At 44.3% G+C, this 18,761-nt stretch overlaps 1 protein-coding gene across 1 annotated transcript in view; it reads right to left on the bottom strand.

Annotated features, from left to right (window-relative positions):
- suclg2 (succinate-CoA ligase GDP-forming subunit beta) overlaps positions 1–18,761 on the bottom strand; it is a 276,376-nt gene that overhangs the window by 203,423 nt on the left and 54,192 nt on the right. The window contains exon 2 of the mRNA XM_080727868.1: positions 7,660–7,801. Within this exon, the coding sequence (XP_080583994.1) occupies positions 7,660–7,801 (142 nt within the window). The remainder of the gene's footprint in view (positions 1–7,659; positions 7,802–18,761) is intronic.

Here is an 18,761-nt window from a genome sequence, read left to right on the forward strand (position 1 = left end):
CAATGCCCAAAGACAGGTAGTGTATGCCAGTGGTTCTCACACCCCGGCACCCTGACAAGCAAATTCCTCAAGAGTTGAGGAATAAAAAAAAAACGAAATAAAAACTAAGCTGTGATGACTAAAACTAAGACTAAATATATTGACAATTTCGTCAACAAAATAAAAACTAGACTAAAACGTTAGGGAGGGACTAGTGGAGAAGAGAGTAATTTTATGTTTGGTTGCTCAGGTTTTGTGTGCTGAAAATAGCCGATCTACAAGCTCACAACGCGTCGCAGCGCGACGCGTTGTGAGCTTGTAGATCGGCTATTTTCAGCATGCAACCAAGTGTAAAATCAGCCATTACAATGTCATCAAGGCCTGCCAAAATAGAATTGGCCCTGATATATGCCCTGATGAAGACCCCGAGAGGGTCGAAACATGTCGGCTTTTATTGCGACCGTCAGGGAGCAGTTTACTATGAAAACCTCCACCGGCCGTCCGTCCGTCCGTCACACGTCACACGTCACACCTTTGCCCTGCTCATATCTCCGCATCAGTATGACATCACACCACATGTGTACACAAACCTTTGTGTACGTTGCTGTGGCAACAGTCTGTTGTTGCTGGTTTGTTAGTGTACGTTAGCAACCACCTTAGCAACCATGGTTTTACCCTAGCAACCAACTGTTTACCCTAGCAACCAACTGTTTACCATAGCAACCATGTTTTTTTACCCTAGCAACCAACTGTTTACCATAGCAACCAGATACGCAGAGCAGGGATCTCCATATATGGGCATAAACAGGTGACATCACACTGATGTCAGATACTCAGAGCAGGGATTTCTCCATAATATATGGGCATAAAAGGGATTCTGTTAGGGATCTCCATATATGGGCATAAAAGGGATTCTGTTAGGGATCTCCATATATGGGCATACAAGGGATTCTGTTAGGGATCTCCATATATGGGCATACAAGGGATTCTGTTAGGGATCTCCATATATGGGCATAAAAGGGATTCTGTTAGGGATCTCCATATATGGGCATAAAAGGGATTCTGTTAGGGATCTCCATATATGGGCATAAAAGGGATTCTGTTAGGGATCTCCATATATGGGCATAAAAGGGATTCTGTTAGTTGTTAGTGATCTCCATATAAGGGCATAAAAGGGATGCTGTTAGGGATCTCCATATATGGGCATAAAAGGGATTCTGTTAGGGATCTCCATATATGGGCATGAAAGGGATTCTGTTAGGGATCTCCATATATGGGCATAAAAGGGATTGTATCCCAGATGATGCCCTGTTAGGAGATCCACACTAACAGAATCCATATATGATCCTACCGACAGCTGCTATAAGCCAACCCTGGCGATAAGGTCTGAGTCGAAGAAATGCTTCTTTCCTGGCAAGAATTGCCCCTTTATACTGTAGGGCTCGTTTGTGTATTGTATGACATCACGCCACATCATCGGCTGAGGACTGTGTGATGTCATCATATCTCCATATATGGAGACATAAGTTGCTCATGCCCAAATATGGGCTGGTGAGGTCAGACTTAGTGTGATGCGTAGGTTATCTCCATATATGGAGATTCAACTTCAATGAGTAACCATGGCAAACTGTCAACTGCCCGTATGTCTTGATAATTGGTAAAACAAACTTTTGGCCTATTTGTGGAGATAAGCGACCAACGGTCGCTTATCTCCCGATTAGCGAGTCTTACTGGTTATTATGTCTTGAAATAAAGTACACTGCTTTTACGTCCGTTCCCCTCCTTTTTATTATTTTTTGAGTGCTCGGATCCTCCTTCTCTTTTTTCAAGTTTTATCCCACTGATCCTAGTAGCACCCACCACACGTTTTTAACTTTGCTGCTACCTCCTGAGCACCTAGTCTTTCTTGTTCTCTGCCTGCCAAAATACATTTGAGTTTGAGTTGACAAAATCAACTGTAGATTTAGTCGACTAAAATCGTATGATATTTAGTCCACTAAAATTAGACTAAAAATAAAATGTTCAGGTGACTCAATTATGACTAAAACTGAATGACATTTTATTCAAAAGAATATGACTAAAACTAAAACTTTTTAGGTGACTAAATTATGACTAAAACTAAATGACATTTTATTCAAAAGACTATGACTAAAACTAAATCAAAATTTGCTGTCAAAAACAACCCTGCATGACATGGCAGGCACGCACACGCACACGCACGCGCACACGCACGCACACGCGCGCACACACACACACACACACACACACACACACACACACACACACACACACACACACACACACACACACACACACACACACACACACACACACACACACACACACACACACACACACACACACACAAACACACACACACACACACACACACACACACACACACACACACCCCCTCTCAGTAGGTTTACCAGCTAAACTGTGCCTGACTAAAGAGGTTACTGTTCTCTCTCTCTGCCAGCCACATTCATGTTGTGACCTAACATGGCCCAAGAGCACCGTGTACACAGACACAGACGCCTGAGCACATAAAACGCAGAGTGTGCACCGGGGCAAACGGAGCATTGATACATTGTTCCCAGCCAGCAGTGGTCACCAGATACGAATACTAAAGTTGAAGGACATACACATTTTTATGTGCGCACGCGCGCGGAGAACCCTTTGTGTCCGTGGAGATAAGCGGAGATTACACAGCAAGCCGAAAGGCTCCAGCTAGCCGGGTGTCCGCCGAGACGGCTGAAAGTGCCACGGCCATAGCTCTGTCCAGCTGTCTCTGTCTCCTTCCCCTCCTCCTCTGTCAGGGACGTGCTGGCCATTGGGAAAAGCGGGACAACTCCCGAACGGCCGGTTCATTTCCTGGCCGGTCCAGGCCGGCCATTAGGAAAAAAATTAAAAATAAAATGTTGGCCTTCGTTCCATTTTGGGGGCTGGGCGGCCAACAAAGTAAATCGTCACTGAAACCTCGTATCTCCAAGTTTCAAATGTATAATTTCTTTTCGCAAAGCAAAGCCCTGCTTCATCATACAAGGCCGTTGCACAAAAGTAGTGAAAACAGCAGATCTACAAGCACACAACGCCTCGCACTGTGGGTGCCATGGCAGTCCGAATTTGTTAAGAAAACTATCCCCAACTCTAACCCTAACCTTAACCTCAGTAACCCTAACTAAATTCGGACTAATGAACCTTCGGAACAATGAACCTTCGGAATTATGGGCAGTCCCCCAAAAGGTAACTCATGTACAGTAATTGGCCCACTGGCTTGTCACTTGTCATGATCTGAAATGGCAAATCTTTGAGTAGCAGCAGCGCTATAGAGAGAGATCTCTCTCTATAGCGCGCAATGAGGGCCTCTCCAACTCTTTTTCCCGGGCTGAATCAGGGGCCCAGCATGTCCCTGTCCTCTGTTGCTGAGCTCCGTTTCCTCTCCAGATTTCCCCCCAGGCCGAGCCAGGGCGGGACTGTAAGAAAAATACATTATACTCCATCCTCTGTGCTCTGCCCAGTGCTCAGATTATCTCCCTTCGCATCGCATCGGGACCAGGGGCCACTGAGAAGTGAGAACAGAACAAAACAGGACTCCGGCAACAGTCAGCAACACCGCAACACGCTGGCCGACAACCAAAGCTAGATGCACAACCAAGAGTCATGGCTGTAGCAGAGAGAGGGCACTGAATAAAATATAGAGCCTGGAGGGTGCTGTGTGTGTGTACAGTACAGTGTGTGCCACACAGTTTGTGAATGTGCCCGGTTGGTAAGTGAGAGCAGAGAGGGAGAGAAAGAGGATGGGTCTGTCTGTCTGTCTGCGTGCATTGTGTGTGAAAAGGAGAGAAGTGTTAAATGAAGACTTTGTTGCCCAGTTAGGGGTGGGCAATATGGACAAATACAATATCACAATATTCTTCCAAGCTGTATCACAATACACAATCTTATCACGATTCTTTTTCATGTTGGCTTTTATGGTTATTTTTTAAGTTACTTAACAGTACAACCACTACAAAGGTAACACAAACTAAAATAAAAAGGAGTAACAGACCATTTAGACCAGTGGTCCTCAATGTGGGATCTAGGGACTCTCTGGGTTCCTTTTGGGAGGTCTAAAAGGACCCTTACGGCCACGGGTCCATTTGGTTTCATTTGTACACTGTTAAGGGGAGACCTTGACATTTAAAAGTTTGAGAACTACTAATTTAGACGAAAATGCAGGTTTAAATGAATTCTGCAATGAATCTCTGTATTAACAATTCAATAGGATTCTTTATAAGGCTCCCTAAGTGTATCACAGTACATACGATATCTCTGAAAAGGCATGTCATGGAGACATTGTATCTCAACGATTTGTAATACCATATTGCCCACCCCTAGTATGCCCAGTCCTGTATGTGAGGGGCTTGGGTTGGGGGTGGGGGGACAATGATTTAACAGAATACAACATTATAACCAAGGCGTGAGGAGCTGAACAAGAGAGAGAGTGGGAAACAAATTAGCCTGCTTGAGTGCAGTGATGAAAAAGTGAGCAGGCACGGAACGCTATACAGCACGACAAGCCAAACACGGTCTATCTATATCGCACCCAAGCAAATGGCAAGAAGACACGATTAAACTTGATAAGGCTTCAGCAGGGATTAGCTACAGCCATCTGCACGTTTGCGTGCGCGTGGGTGTGTGTGTGTGTGTGTGTGTGTGTGTGTGTGTGTGTGTGTGTGTGTGTGTGTCAAGGGGGACACAAACAGAGGTCATACGGTACGTTTTTCAAGTTTACAGGCAGGAAAGGCACGGTTAGACCACAGTCTGCACCTTGTTAACCAGGGTTCCTGCACCATTTTAAAAGTAAAATTTAAGACTTTTTAAGACCTTTTTAAGACCTCAACAAATGTAATTTAAGACCCAAATCGCCCTCCCGGGCCGTTCGCCCTACCTCACGCTCACCGCGATGGCGGTGGAGATGACGGAGGCGCGCCATCTCAGGCGACCTTGATCCACGTGAGACACTGCCGAGCGAGCTAAAGCAAGCGAGTAGCCATGTCGAGCGTTACCAAGGTCGCATGAGCCGACTCAGCGCAGTCCGAGTTATGTCACGATAGGGACAGAATAGTAAATAATTTCACCCCCGATTATCTTTACGCTGGATAGACACCCAGGGCGAACGGCTGGGAGGGAGAACAACAACTTGGGGATCGTGTGTGTATTCGGACAGCAGGTGGGTCAGCAGACCACCGTGGCCTGTCACCATTATTCAGAATTGGAGATGCACAATATTGTCTTTTGAAACCATAAACCCAGCTTCTGCAGTGAATTACAACTACAAGATGCTGTATTTACTGACTCATACATACAAGCAGCAAAATAAAATAAAATATTAATATACAATAAAAATATAATAAAGCCTATGATATCCACGAGTTTCCTACACCCCATAGTGCATTGCGCAAGCGTCTGCACCGAGGTTCCGCCGCCGATTTACAAGCTCACAACGGGTTGCATCTGCGACGCGACGTGAGCTTGTATGTCTGCTGTTAAACCCGGAAGTTTGGTCCTGATAGTCTCCAGTAAACTCCCGCGGAAACTTGTGGATACAGATCCAAATAGCCAAGTTAGGGACTTGTCTTAGAAGACAGGCATATTTCACAGCTGAGAATGCCACCCCTCAATGTTAATCTCAGACAGTCTGAGATCACTAGTCCTCCCCCAGAACGGACCCCCATGTAATCATAGTGAGATATCCACTTAAGTAGTGAATATTAGTAGGCCTATACATATGGGTCTTACATTGCTTCAGTTATAAAATCAAATTCTATACACCTACTTCTGGCGTTTTAATTGCTGAAATTGTACCCATCCTTTTCCAGTGCAAGTACAGCAAGTGTAATAAAATTATCAAAATCAGAGTTCCATATGCCCCCCCAAAAATCTCCTGAATTCTGACTGTCTAATGTTGGCAACCCTGGTCACCGAGTTAAATTATTATATTACTGAGTGAACGGGACTAAGTCAGGAGAGGGGATACGCGGTGTATTGATGAGCGTGTAGAACGTAAAAACGCTCGGTACAACAGCTGTTGTAAATCACAGATGATTGGTGGATTCTCCTCTTTGAAAACGGGCTGACTAATGACTTTATGACTGTCAGCTTCATTCTGTCTCACAGGCAGAAGAAGGAACGGGACAATATAGCCTTAGCATGTAGCTAGGCTAGCGAATTCCTCATGGTTGAGGAAAATCAACAAACATCGATTATGTCACATCCCCGCATCAATGCAGAATCGCGCACGGCCGCATCGCAAATTGTCTTAATCTAAAACTTTTTAAGAAGTCCACTCCACAGCCCACAAGCACAACTCCACTACACGCCAAGTGTGTTTACTTGTATGCTCTCTGTGCTCATTCACAGTGTCATGTGAGAGCGCTACGCTACATAACAGGGAGGGCAGTTGATGTGACGGTAGGCTAGGCAAAGGAGCGCTTGTTTTGTTGAAAAACTAAACTACCCTCTTCCGCATCCACATACATCACCACAGTACTGACACAACGGGCGGAGCCGAGAACAACACGCAAGCTCCTCTTCCCACTGACTGCTGCTCGCTTCAGCCTGTTAGCGGTCTCTCATCGTCTAATATTAATAAATCAAATAAACGAATCAAATGAATACGTACAAATGTTTATGGCTTAATTGTCCCATTAGCCTTAAAAACATCATCTTCAAATTTAATACCTACGGTCAGATTTGGTCAAATTTAAGACTTTTTAAGACCTTAAATTCACGATTCTTTATTTAAGACAATTTAAGACTTTTTAAGGACCCGCGGGAACCCTGTTAAATCTCAGAACTGTCTGTGGATGAGAGCACGAGCGTTGCAAGTAATTCAGAAGAGAGCAAGAGAGAAGAGAGTCTATGGCAGAAAAAATGATTAGCCCGTGTGTGATCAGGGATTTTCTCTGGGCAGTCAGTGGCTTTGATGTTCTGTCCACCACCGACTTATCCTATTTCAAAAGAAACGCTCTGTCTTACTGGCCTGGTCCCTCCAGGGGGAGGAAGCAGCAATGCTTGTAGTACAACGACATAAGCTTGCATATGTCGATGATAGGGATGGTATGAACATTTCATATCGTGATTATCGTGACCGAAGAAATCGCGATTTATGATATTAAATCGCAATAATCAAAAAATCCCTAACATCCATTATACTGGGGTGGAACATTTGTCAAAAAATAGCAGCTCACACAACGTGTCGCGTTGTGAGCTTGTAGATCAGCAGTTTTTTGGTAGAGAGTGAAAAAAAAATCAAGTACGTATATTATGTAAGCCATTTACCACGAGAGGGAGTGGGTTGTTGGCTGATTTACCTCCGTTTCAGGGTTGTGGCACAAGACGAAGGCGAGTGCCACAACCCTGAAACAGTGGTAAATCAGCTCGTCAAATAAAAGGTGAATTGATCCCAGTGCATGACAGAGGACGATATCACGATGAATTAAATCTCCACGATACGATTATCTTGAGTGTTTTTAATCACGATAATATCACTTATCGTCCCATCCCTAGTCAATGGTGTATGTATATATGCGTGTGTGTGTGTGTGTGTGTGTGTGTGTGTGCGCGTGTGTGTGCGTGCGTGCGTGCGTGCGTGCGTGCGTGCGTGCGTGCGTGTGTGCGTCCGCTCTAACTGACCGAGTCTCTTTGCGGCCTCCAGGGCGTCGGACGCCGTCCCGGCCACGTAGAAGCGCTGCACGGCCACGCCGCTCTCCTGCATCAGCTTCTTGCTCTGGTACTCCTGCAGGTTGAGCCATCTCCGGGGACTCAGCCGCGCACACTGCAGCGGGGAAAACACAACAGCAAGGGGTTAAAGACAAAAAGATCCCACACCATGTCCCAATATGTGATTTTTAAAACATGGCGCACGCAGCGCAGAACCAATATTTGAGCTGTTTCCCTGAAAAGTTCTGAACTGCCTTCACTGAGGGCGCTTTTCGACCGGCAAAGAACTGGTTCGGGTTCTTTCTCCCGCCTATGGGATGAACCAGAGGTGAGTTTTTCCACCGAGAACCGGGAGTTGGTTCCGAACCGTAAAAGTTGGTTCGGAACGGCAACCACCAAATCCTTGGTTTTTCCAGTGAACCACCATCTGAACTGGGGGACAATGGTTCTGGTTCAATGACCCCCAAAATAATCATGTTTTAACTGGGGACCACCCCACCCTGACGAGCACGTTGCGAGGTGTTGTGAGCATGTAGATCTGCTATTTTCACAATTTCTGCCTCTAATATTTGGCCAATGTTTAATTTGTCATTTCAGAGGTATTAACAAAATCAATAACCAAAGACAATCCATAGCTATTTTTTTTCCAGGACCTTCCAGGACCCTTGATCAATTCCAAAACTTTTCCACTACTGGAAAAGTATTTTTCTAATTTCAAAATATTTCCAGGAATGTCATGACCGTGGGAACCTGTGAGTTAGTGAGTTGTACAGTTGTACACTGTAGACTTTCCCCCCCCACGCATGCAATATAGTAAAAAAAACATTTCAGTTCTCGAGGGATCCATAGTAGGGAGACAGCTGTGAGGAAATCACACACAAAATGTTGAATTATCTTCTCTCTCTCCGACATGACATTCCCTTCCGGCCCACGTGTGGCAGGCCGTTAGGCATAACACGAGGGACACACACACACATGCAAAGAAGAAAACAGTGTCAAATACCTGCCTGTGTGTGTATGGACTAACATGTATCCCCCCCTTACTCCCCCTCCCATATCTCCATTCCCAGCATCAGGGGCGTCACAAGCGGGGGGGGGAAAGTGGGACTGAGTTACCAGGGCCCAAGGTGGAGGAAGGGCCTTCATTGTTTTATACTTTAGCTATTGAAAAATAGCAGATATAGAAGCTCACAGTGCAGCACTGCGAGCTAGTCATGAAAATTGTGTGCAAATCTTTGAATATATGTATTTTTAAAGCAAACATTTGTAACTCAAATTTTGCTTCTGGTTGGTCCCTGGTACTAAATATTTTGAGATGGGGGTCCGTGGCCAAATAGACATTTTGGGGGTCTTTCACATGAAAACGTTTGAGCACCACTGACATGACCTTTTCCAAAAACCTTAGAAGAATTTGAAATATTCAAAGACTTGTAACAATTTTCACGATAAAAACAAAATAGCAGATCTCCCCCTATTTATATTGTCTGTATTATCGTTTACAAGCACAATTATTCACGTGTGGCAAGATCGTGGTTCCACTAGTTTTACTAGTAGGCTAGTGTAGGCTTAGAAGCCTTTTCAGAAGTTCATTTAATGTTTTCCATTTAATGATTTCCTTTATCGTCATCTTGCGCTAATGCACACAACTGTTTTCGCCAGTTGCGTGCATTAGCCCCCTCCCCCTATGAAGAACATTGACGGGGGGCCCCGCAGTGAATCCTTGTACCCAGGGCCCAGAGTTTGGTGCGACACCCCTGCCCCAGTATTATCTCTCCCTGGCTCTCTCCTCCTCCTCTCCCACTGTAATGAGACAGGCAGACATGCAGGCCCAGGCTGCTGCTGCTCGCGGAGCTGTGTGCCCCGTCAGCAGACACACACGGGGCCCCCGTCAGCTCCAGCTGTTACCTCTATTAAAAAGACATTGGCGTTTTAACCCGTTCAGAACGGGGTACACATTATGTGTATCGTTATTTTATGCTTTAACTGTTGAAAAACAGCAGATATACAAGCTCACAGCGCGGCACCGAGTGCCGCGCTGCGAGCTTGTAGATCTGCTATTTTTGAAAAATCGTGAAGATTTGAATTTTCTTGACCCGATTCTATAAGTGTCTTTTGAATGCTTCTAAGATTTTTTGAAAAACCTATGTTTCTGTGTCAGCAATCTGGCCGTTCATCGTCAAAGAAAAGGTCCTTTTCATTTAACTGGAGCTCAGTTAGTCTGTTCTTGAGAGACTACTATGTCAGTGGTTCTCAAATCTTTTCATGTGAAGGACCCCCACAATGATATGTATTCGGCCACGGACCTGCGTCGCAAAATATTTAGTTCCAGGGACCACCCAGAAGCAAAATTTGAGTTACAAACGTTCGCTTTGAAAATACATATATTCAAAGATTTGCACACATTTTCACAACTTTTTTCAAAAATAGCAGATCTACAAGCTCGCAGCACGGCACTCGGTGCCGCGCTGTGAGCTTGTAGATCTGCTATGTTTCACTGGTTAAAGCATTCAATAATTCTAGGCCCTAAATGGGTTAATGTGACAGAGAGACACGGGTTGCGTTAAGGTTAGATTTCCCCCCTCAGCGCCATCCCCGTGCGCATGTACTCCTGTGTGTGCATGTGTGTGTTTTGTGAGTGTGTGTGTGTGTGTGTGCGTGCTGTCGTGTGTGTGCGTGCGTGCGTGGCTGCGTGCACATGCTCACACAGTGAAGATGGGAGTTCGTAAATAACACAATTCAAAATCGTGTATTTTCCAACTTAATGGAACAGAGTGCCCGGGTTGCCTTACGTGGCAATAAAATAAGTATTGGGTGTCGTATTGCTGAGCTAAGTAGAGAGGAACTTAACCCGTTTAGGCATAGGGTTATTGAATGCTTTAAATGTTGAAAAAATAGCAGATATACAAGCTCGCAGCGCGGCACCGAGTGCTGCGCTGCGAGCTTGTAGATCTGCCATTTTTAAAAAATCTTGAAAATGTGTGCAATTTTTTCAAATATATATTTTTCAGAGCAAACTTTTGTAACTCAAATCTCTGCTTCTGCGGGGTCCCTGGAACAACATATTTTGAGATGGGGGGTCTACGGCCAAATCATTTTGGGGGGTCCTTGACATGAAAAAGTTTGAGAACGACTGATTTATAGAGAAAGGATTTAGAAGTCGGGTCAAAGATCGGGTCAAAGATATTCAAAGACTTGCACACATTCTCACGATTTTTTCAAAAATAGCAGATCTACAAGCTCGCAGCGCGGCACTCGGTGCCGCGGTGTGAGCTTGTATATCTGCTATTTTTCAATAGTTTAAAGCATAAAACAATGGTTAAAGTGGTTCAAATCTAACGCAACTTGCGCGTTCCAGGTCTTTGAGCGTTAACTCAGCTATATTGCACTGCTGTGGTTGAGTTACATCAGTTAGCCTGGATCTCTCCGTACCACATGTTGTGTGGAAGGGACGGCCAATGGGAACAGCTGCCCTAGCCAGATCCAGAGTGATCGTTTAACCCTCGAGTGTGAAAACAGACCCGCGAGGGTCACGCTAAGAGATAAATCAACACTCAGGACTTTCACAGTGTATCAAGTGTTGTCACCCATCGCAGATTAGTGTGCGAGAGACGAGAGGATATCTTGGCTGGGGGCCTATGTAGTCTTGTGTGATGCCATCTGTTTTTGTAATACTGGCAAGCCAATGGGATATTGGCCTTAAAGTGGAAACGCCACCAGTTCTCAATATCACATGTCTTGTTAACTGGAAGTTTGGTTTTAATCAGAATGTAATGCAAGTAAATCTTAAGCACTGGTTTTTCACCATGCATATCATTTCATATACTAGTACGACGCCTCAGGGCGACATGCGACCTCGCCGTAAAGGGTGAGGTCGCACCAATTCTTGGCTATCTGGCCAGTGATGTTTATCAGACCAGTTACCCATATATGGAGACCCCTGGTACCCATAATGGAGATCCATGTACTGTATATGGAGATATGCTGTGGGAGCCCAAACATGCTTACTCAGTTATTCGTTATGTTGTCGCTATGATGTCTATGACATCTGACATCATACAACTTTATGCCCATACATGGAGATCCCTATGTGTAGAACCAGCAGTTAGTGTGGCTGATGTGGCCTCCATATATGGGCATTCCCATATGAAGTCCTGTTAGATATGGGCTTAATATTGATGACATAAGGGAACTCCATATATGGGCATAAAAGGGATACTGTTAGTGGGACATCAAAGTGAAGCCAGAGCGTGATGTCAGAGAGGCAACCCCATTCTGTTAGAGTGGTTCCCCTGACAACACAGTGACGTCGGAGCATGATGTCAGAGCGACAAACCCATAGAACCAGTGCCAGGCGTGACCTACAGAGATACGCGGATAGCCGGATACGCGGACAAGATGTGCCGGTTTTCATAGTTAACTGTGACCTACGGTAGCAATTACAGGTCTCATCTCATCAGCAGTTGTTTTCTATCTCAGGTCCACAGTTGGGAGTTATGAATGTCAATTTCACTGTTGGGTGCCCACTGGCCTACCGGTCCAGCCGCATACCACATAGGCTCTGATGCCTGACAGTGTGTCGCAGGTTCGAGTCCCGATCCCGAAGACCTTCGCTGCGTGTCACTCGGACTCTTTCCCCATTTCCTGTCAGTCTACTGTCCTATCAATAAAAGGCATAAAAGCCCCAAAACAAATCAAAGCCCCCCAAAAAAACTCAAAATCTAAAAGTTAATGAAGCAAGAGCTTACTGTTCTTATGACAACACCTGAGGGTCAGATTGTTGTGGGCAAAACAAGCATTGCCATTGTTTTCCTTCAATAAATAACCCAAACGACAGATACAACAAAGGAATATTTCTAGCCTTTTTTACTACAGGGTGACCATGGATACTTTCTAGACATCTATTTATCTCAACAACGCCAACATTTCTGCAGTAGCGAACCTTTACTTTCTGCAGTCAACCGCGTGACAGACAAAAGCAGTTTTGATGGATCGGAGCCATTTGTTTGTGGACATTTACTAAACTCATAAAATATTTTACATGGACACCAAACTGCTTAGCTAACACATTGTTAATGCAACTACAATACTGGATGGTAAAACGAGGGTTTAACTGTGCCAATAACGTTAAAGTGTTGATCGTTTACTGTTTTATGCTGGCAACAGTGAAAGTATAGAGCTGTAGGTTCAGTTTTTGGCCAGCATTATCCATTTAACCAGTTAAACCTCGTTGACCGGATTCACCTACAGTATGAACCAGTAAGATTCCCTAAATCAGCAGATAAGCGACCATCAGGTCGCATACACAAACTTTAGAAGGCAATGGTAGGCAATCAGGAGGGAATATGGGAAATGGGACAGATCCATGTTGATGACATGACTTTAGACATACTGTGTACCGCTTGTGTGATTTTAGGGCAAAATCTGTAGGAGCAGTGTCCAAAAATGTGTCTTGCAAGAATCGGCTTATGGTGGAGCTAGAAGAGGGACATGTGAGAAATGAGGGGTTGTGCTTTGGCAGCCAAGGAGTGTGTGTGCAAAGTTTGGCATGGATCGGGGCAACGGTGGCGGAGATATGAGTAGGGGGAAAGTGTGACGTGTGACGTGACTGACTGACAGCTTGTGGAGGTTTGGATAGTATAAGAGTGTAAGTAACTGCGACCTAACGGTCGCAATAACACATACTGTGTAGACACACATGCACTCGAGCGCATATATTTCAGAAGATGCGAGGCTAACCCGACAGAACAGCCAGAAAATGAATGCATAATGAAAGTGTCTTCGAGTGCAACAAAGAGTAACTGATCCAAAACGTCACATTTTGGAAAGCCCCATGATAGAAAACAGCTAGATACAAGCAAGGCTCGGCTGGGGGCAGCGGGCTGCCATTCAAACTCAAAGCCTCAAATCCAAATTCAAAGTCACAGTGGCGTGGGGGGACTCCACAAGGCCAGCGCGTGCCTTCCAGTGTTGTCACTGTCTCCGTCATTCATGGTTAATGGGCATTGGTGTAAAGTAACTAAGTACTTTTATTTAAGTACTGTACTTAAGTACACATTTGAGGTATTTGTACTTTACTTGAGTATGTGCAATTTCCATTTACATCTACTCCACTACATCTTTACTAAATTTCCCCCTTGGGATAATAAAGGTATCTATCTATCTATCTATCTATCTATCTATCTTGGAACGAAATATTGTACTTTTACTCCACTAAATTTATTTTAAAACTTTAGTTACTAGTTATTTTGCATATATAAATTATAATATTATTATAAAACATACATGAACCAATTTAGCCTTATTTTATACCATGGCTATTTGAAAATAGCCGATCTACAAGCTCACAACGTGTCGCGATGCAACGCGTTGCGAGCTTGTAGATCTGCTATTTTCAAAAAATGTTTGTACTTTCACTTTTTGTTATTTAAGTACATTTTGATGCCAACACTTTCACACTTTTACTCAAGCACATTTTGAATTCTGGACATTTACTTGTAATGTCTACATTGCAGTATTGATACTTCTACTTAAAGGAGTAGTTCACCCCCAAAAGGATTTTTTATATAGTCACGCCATGGAGACTTGAGTTCAATAATATTTTTAGTTTTTTGTTGCATTCCTAAGATAAAAATGTGATAACAATAAATGTATCCCCATTCGTTCTGGATGGGGATCCAAATCGATTCGGGTCCCCATCCGGAATCAATGGGGGTAAATTTACTCCAATCAAATTTTCTTAGGAGTGCGACAAAAAACAAAAATATTATTGAACTCCATGGTGTGACTAATCAATAGAAAAAAAGTCATTTTGGGGGTGAACTACTCCTTTAAGTAAAGAACGTGAATACTTTTTCCACTACCGTTAATGGGAGCCCTGGGGAGGAAGAGGAGGGTATGTTTGCAGTCATTTACCACCGGTCCTCTCGACTCTAACCCATGGCCAGCTTGAGAGGGGCTCAACACAATCCTAAAAATCTGGGTCCCGAGTCTCCAACGAGGCAGTCTCCCCCAACTGAAGGCTGTAAAGTTAATTGGGGCTAAGTAAGGACATCGCCTGTAGCCTATAGCATGACAGTAGACCTTCAGCCCGTCCAAAACTGTCCCGCTTGTTTTGCTTTCTCTTTGTTTTCTGTTCAAAGCATAATCAACCATGAGGCCCTTTCAGTTCCAGTGCACAACGGGCCCGCTCCAGCGCTAATCCACCAAGTCACGCTCATGCCATGCCGCTCTCTCTGTGCTACGGTATACAACAATGTATTAGCAATGCTTTTTTCCATTCCAACTCCCCTCTGACTCAAGACCAAGAGACTTCATTAGAGCCAAAATGGCTTGTTTTCTGGAAAAGAACAGTACAGTAGATATTGGTCCTTTTTTTTTTGGTGCATAACTGAATACGGTAATCAGGGGCATTTGTGGGTCACCTCCACCAGCACTGCGGCAAATTCGCAATGCAATAACATTCATAGCATCGGTGTCGGGTGGAAACCTTGTATCTCCAAGTTTCAAATGTGTACGTTCTTTCGCAAAGCAAAGCCCTGCTTCATCATACAAGGCCGTCGCACAAAAGTAGTGAAAACAGCAGATCTACAAGCTTGTAGATCGGCTGTTTTCACTAGTTTAAATCATTTTTAAAATGATAAATGCAAAACAAACAATTTTGGACATACAAGGTTTTCACCCGACAACGACGATATGTTTCAGCCATTCCGTCTGTGTGTGCGTGTGTGCGAGAAGCATTGCCACTCCCAAGTACCGAACACGATATTGATGATCGGTCTTTGTCGCAGCACGCAGTCTGGAGGGGTTTGACGTCAGGGCAAAAAATATATATGAAATGCACCTGTGCTGCAGTCTACTGCGATTGGAATGCTACAGACACACACACACACCCCATGTCTCTCTCCTCCTTTATCCCATAAGCCTCAGCGCTGGCCTACTTTGGGAACATTTCCTTTATTCACGCTCAAACTACTCGCCGGCTTAAGACAAACAAGTGGGATGTGACCTTCGTCGCTGACTCGAGATTTTTTTTTCTTTTTGGTTTGTTGTTTTTTCTTTTTTCTCCCAACGTCCTAATCACCGGCACCTCGACGCAATGGAGGGTGCTCTAGCTTCCAACTGGTGGTGTAATAGTCTGTAAGACATTGTGTGCACGCGTGCATGCCATGCATGCATGTGTGAGGGAACCTGTGTCCTTGTTTAAATGTTCCCCAGAAGAGCGATTTGTTTGGGTCCAAAGCCGATCCCGCTTTTGGAAATAACTAAAGCACTGATTTCTTTTTTTTTTTTTGTCATAAAGTCCATTCCAAGTGCATTTATTAATTTTTTCAAAAACAGCCCATCTACAAGTGTAAGTGTGTGTGCGTGCGTGCGTGCGTGTGTGCGTGTGTCCAATAGAAGGGGCAAACAATTAGCAAGGTACTGCTCTGTATCAGCTATTAGGGTATTTAAGCTTTGCACTGCAACGGCAGATGACAACGGCAACCGGAAATGATCAGCGCTCGATAGATCAACCTGCCACCGTCACGGCCGTCTCTACTACGGCAGTCTACCTTTCCACGTAGCAGCTACAACGCCTGCTGCGTGGTCGCGTCGCCATGGGAACCAAAGCGTTCTGCGAAAGGGGTGGGACCCCGTCGCCGACGACTGGTTGCTTAACGCTTTTGACCGCTACGGCGATTACGTCAAAACAGCCGTAGTCCCGCCTCACGTCGCCGTAGTAGAAACGCGCCCCTTAAATTTCCTATTATAGGAAGTCGCTCCATTTGGAGGAGGCGTTGTTATCTTTACCCGGCATGATTGTTGTCTGCTGTGCTTGACATGTATGCCAACAGTATTGTATGTAACAACGTTCTGCCCTACATGCACTTTGTAACTTGGCTGTTTTCCTCATTATCTGACTGCACTGACATTGTTTATGTCCTTTGTACGAGGCATTCTTGTACTTCTGCTTATGTGGACATAAATAAACATTTCAAACGTGTGTGTATTTCTGCCTGATAATCAGCTCAAGAAAACCGTCTGATGCTAGCCTCTCGTCGGGTGTGCAAAAACAATTACGTTAAAACCCATTTAGGCCTAGAATTATTGACTGCTTTAACTATTGAAAAACAGCAGATCTACAAGCTTGCAGCGCGGCACTTGGTGTGAAAATGTGTGCAAATCTTTGAATATATGTATTTTTAAAGCGAAGGTTTGTAACTCAAATTTTGCTTCTGGGGGGTCCCTGGCCTGGAACTAAATATTTTGAGATGGGGGTCCGTGGCCAAATAAATATCAGTTTGGGGGAAAAAAGGTTTGAGAACCACTGACATACATACAGTAGTAGTCTCTCAAGCACAGACTAACTGAGCTCCATTTAAGTGAAAAGGTCCTTTTCTTTGACGATGGCTGGCCAGATTGCTGATATAGAAACATAGGTTTTTCAAAAAAACCTTAGAAGGATTATAGAATCGGGTCAACATTCTAATTTTCACGATTTTTCAAAAATAGCATATCTACAAGCTCGCAGCGCGGCACTCGGTGCCGCGCTGTGAGCTTGTATATCTGCTATTTTTCAATAGTTAAAGCATAAAATAATGATACACAATAATGTGTACCCGTTCTAAATGGGTAAAAAAAAACTGATTACATACAGTAAGGTTCCCCTTTTCCCAACAAAACAATCTTGTTCCCCTACAAAAACTATTGCAATACTGCAGCAATTGGGTTGTTTGTCAGGAACAGGATTGTAGAATAGTCTAAAAACCCAGCAGCAGGCCGATATGAACGTGACCCAGCAGCCACTGCCAGTCTACGGGGAGGCGCTAACTTTGTATTATTCTTCGTGTGTTTGTTTTTATCCCATTTAGGGCCTAGGATTATTGAATGGTTTAACCAGTGAAAAATAGCAGATATACAAGCTCACAGCGCGGCACCGAGTGCCGCGCTGCGAGCTTGTAGATCTGCTATTTTTGAAAAGTCGTGAAAAGTCGTGTGCAAATCTTTGAATATATGTATTTTTTAAAGCGAACATTTGTAAGTCAAATTTTGCTTCTGGGTGGTCCCTGGAACTAAGTGTTTTGAGATGGGGGTCCGTGGCCAAATACATATCATTTTGGGGGTCCTTCACATGAAAAAGTATGAGAACCACTGACATAGTAGTCTCTCGAGAACAGACTAACTGAGCTCCAGTTAAGTGAAAAGGACCTTTCCTATGACGATGGCCAGCCAGATTGCTGACATAGAAACATCAGAAGGAATAAAAAGACACTTATAGAATCGGGTCAAAATTCTGATTTTCACGATTTTTCAAAAATAGCAGATCTACAAGCTCGCAGCGCGGCACTCGGTGCCGCGCTGTGAGCTTGTAGATCTGCTATTTTTCAATAGTTAAAGCGTAAAATAATAATACACAATAAGGCGTACCCGTTCTGAACGGGTTATTTTATCTCCGTTGCTGCCAAACTCGAGAAACACCGTGTAGGAGAGAAATAGGCAGCCAGCATCGGTGTGAACTCAAAGAACGGAACAGTGGGAGAGAAAGAGGAGGAGGAGGAGGAGGAGGAAAGGAGGTTAGCCGGGCCCTTTGCTCGCAAAGTGCATTTCAGAACCCGGAGGAAACGGCTCTGCTGCTGTCACCCCAACAAGGGAGCGAGAAGAAATAAAAAAAACGCAAAGGAGAAAAGATGAACAAGAAAAAATAGGGGAGGTGACGGAGGGAAAGGAAATACAACAAAAAAAAAGTGCAAGAATCCTAAATAGGAGCAAGTTGCTGACTGGGTGGAGTGGAGAGGGCTGTCAGCGTACGTTGTCCCTTCAGGCGCCCAGTTACCTTGGACTAACTCTCAGAGACCGGGAACGCAACGCACCCCGAGTTGCGTTAGATTTTAACCACTTTAACCATTATTTTGTGCTTTAACTATTGAAAGATAGCAGATCTACAAGCTCACTGTAGATCTGCTATTTTTGAAAAATCGTGAAAATGTGTGAAGGTCTCCGACTTCTAAAATCCTTCCTCTAAATCAGTGGTTCTCAAACTTTCTCATGTCAAGGACCGCCAAAATGACATTTATTTGCCCGCCAGATCCCCCCAT

Source organism: Nannobrachium achirus, assembly GCF_963921795.1.
Source record: "Nannobrachium achirus genome assembly, chromosome: 6".
NCBI classification, from domain to species: domain Eukaryota; kingdom Metazoa; phylum Chordata; class Actinopteri; order Myctophiformes; family Myctophidae; genus Nannobrachium; species Nannobrachium achirus.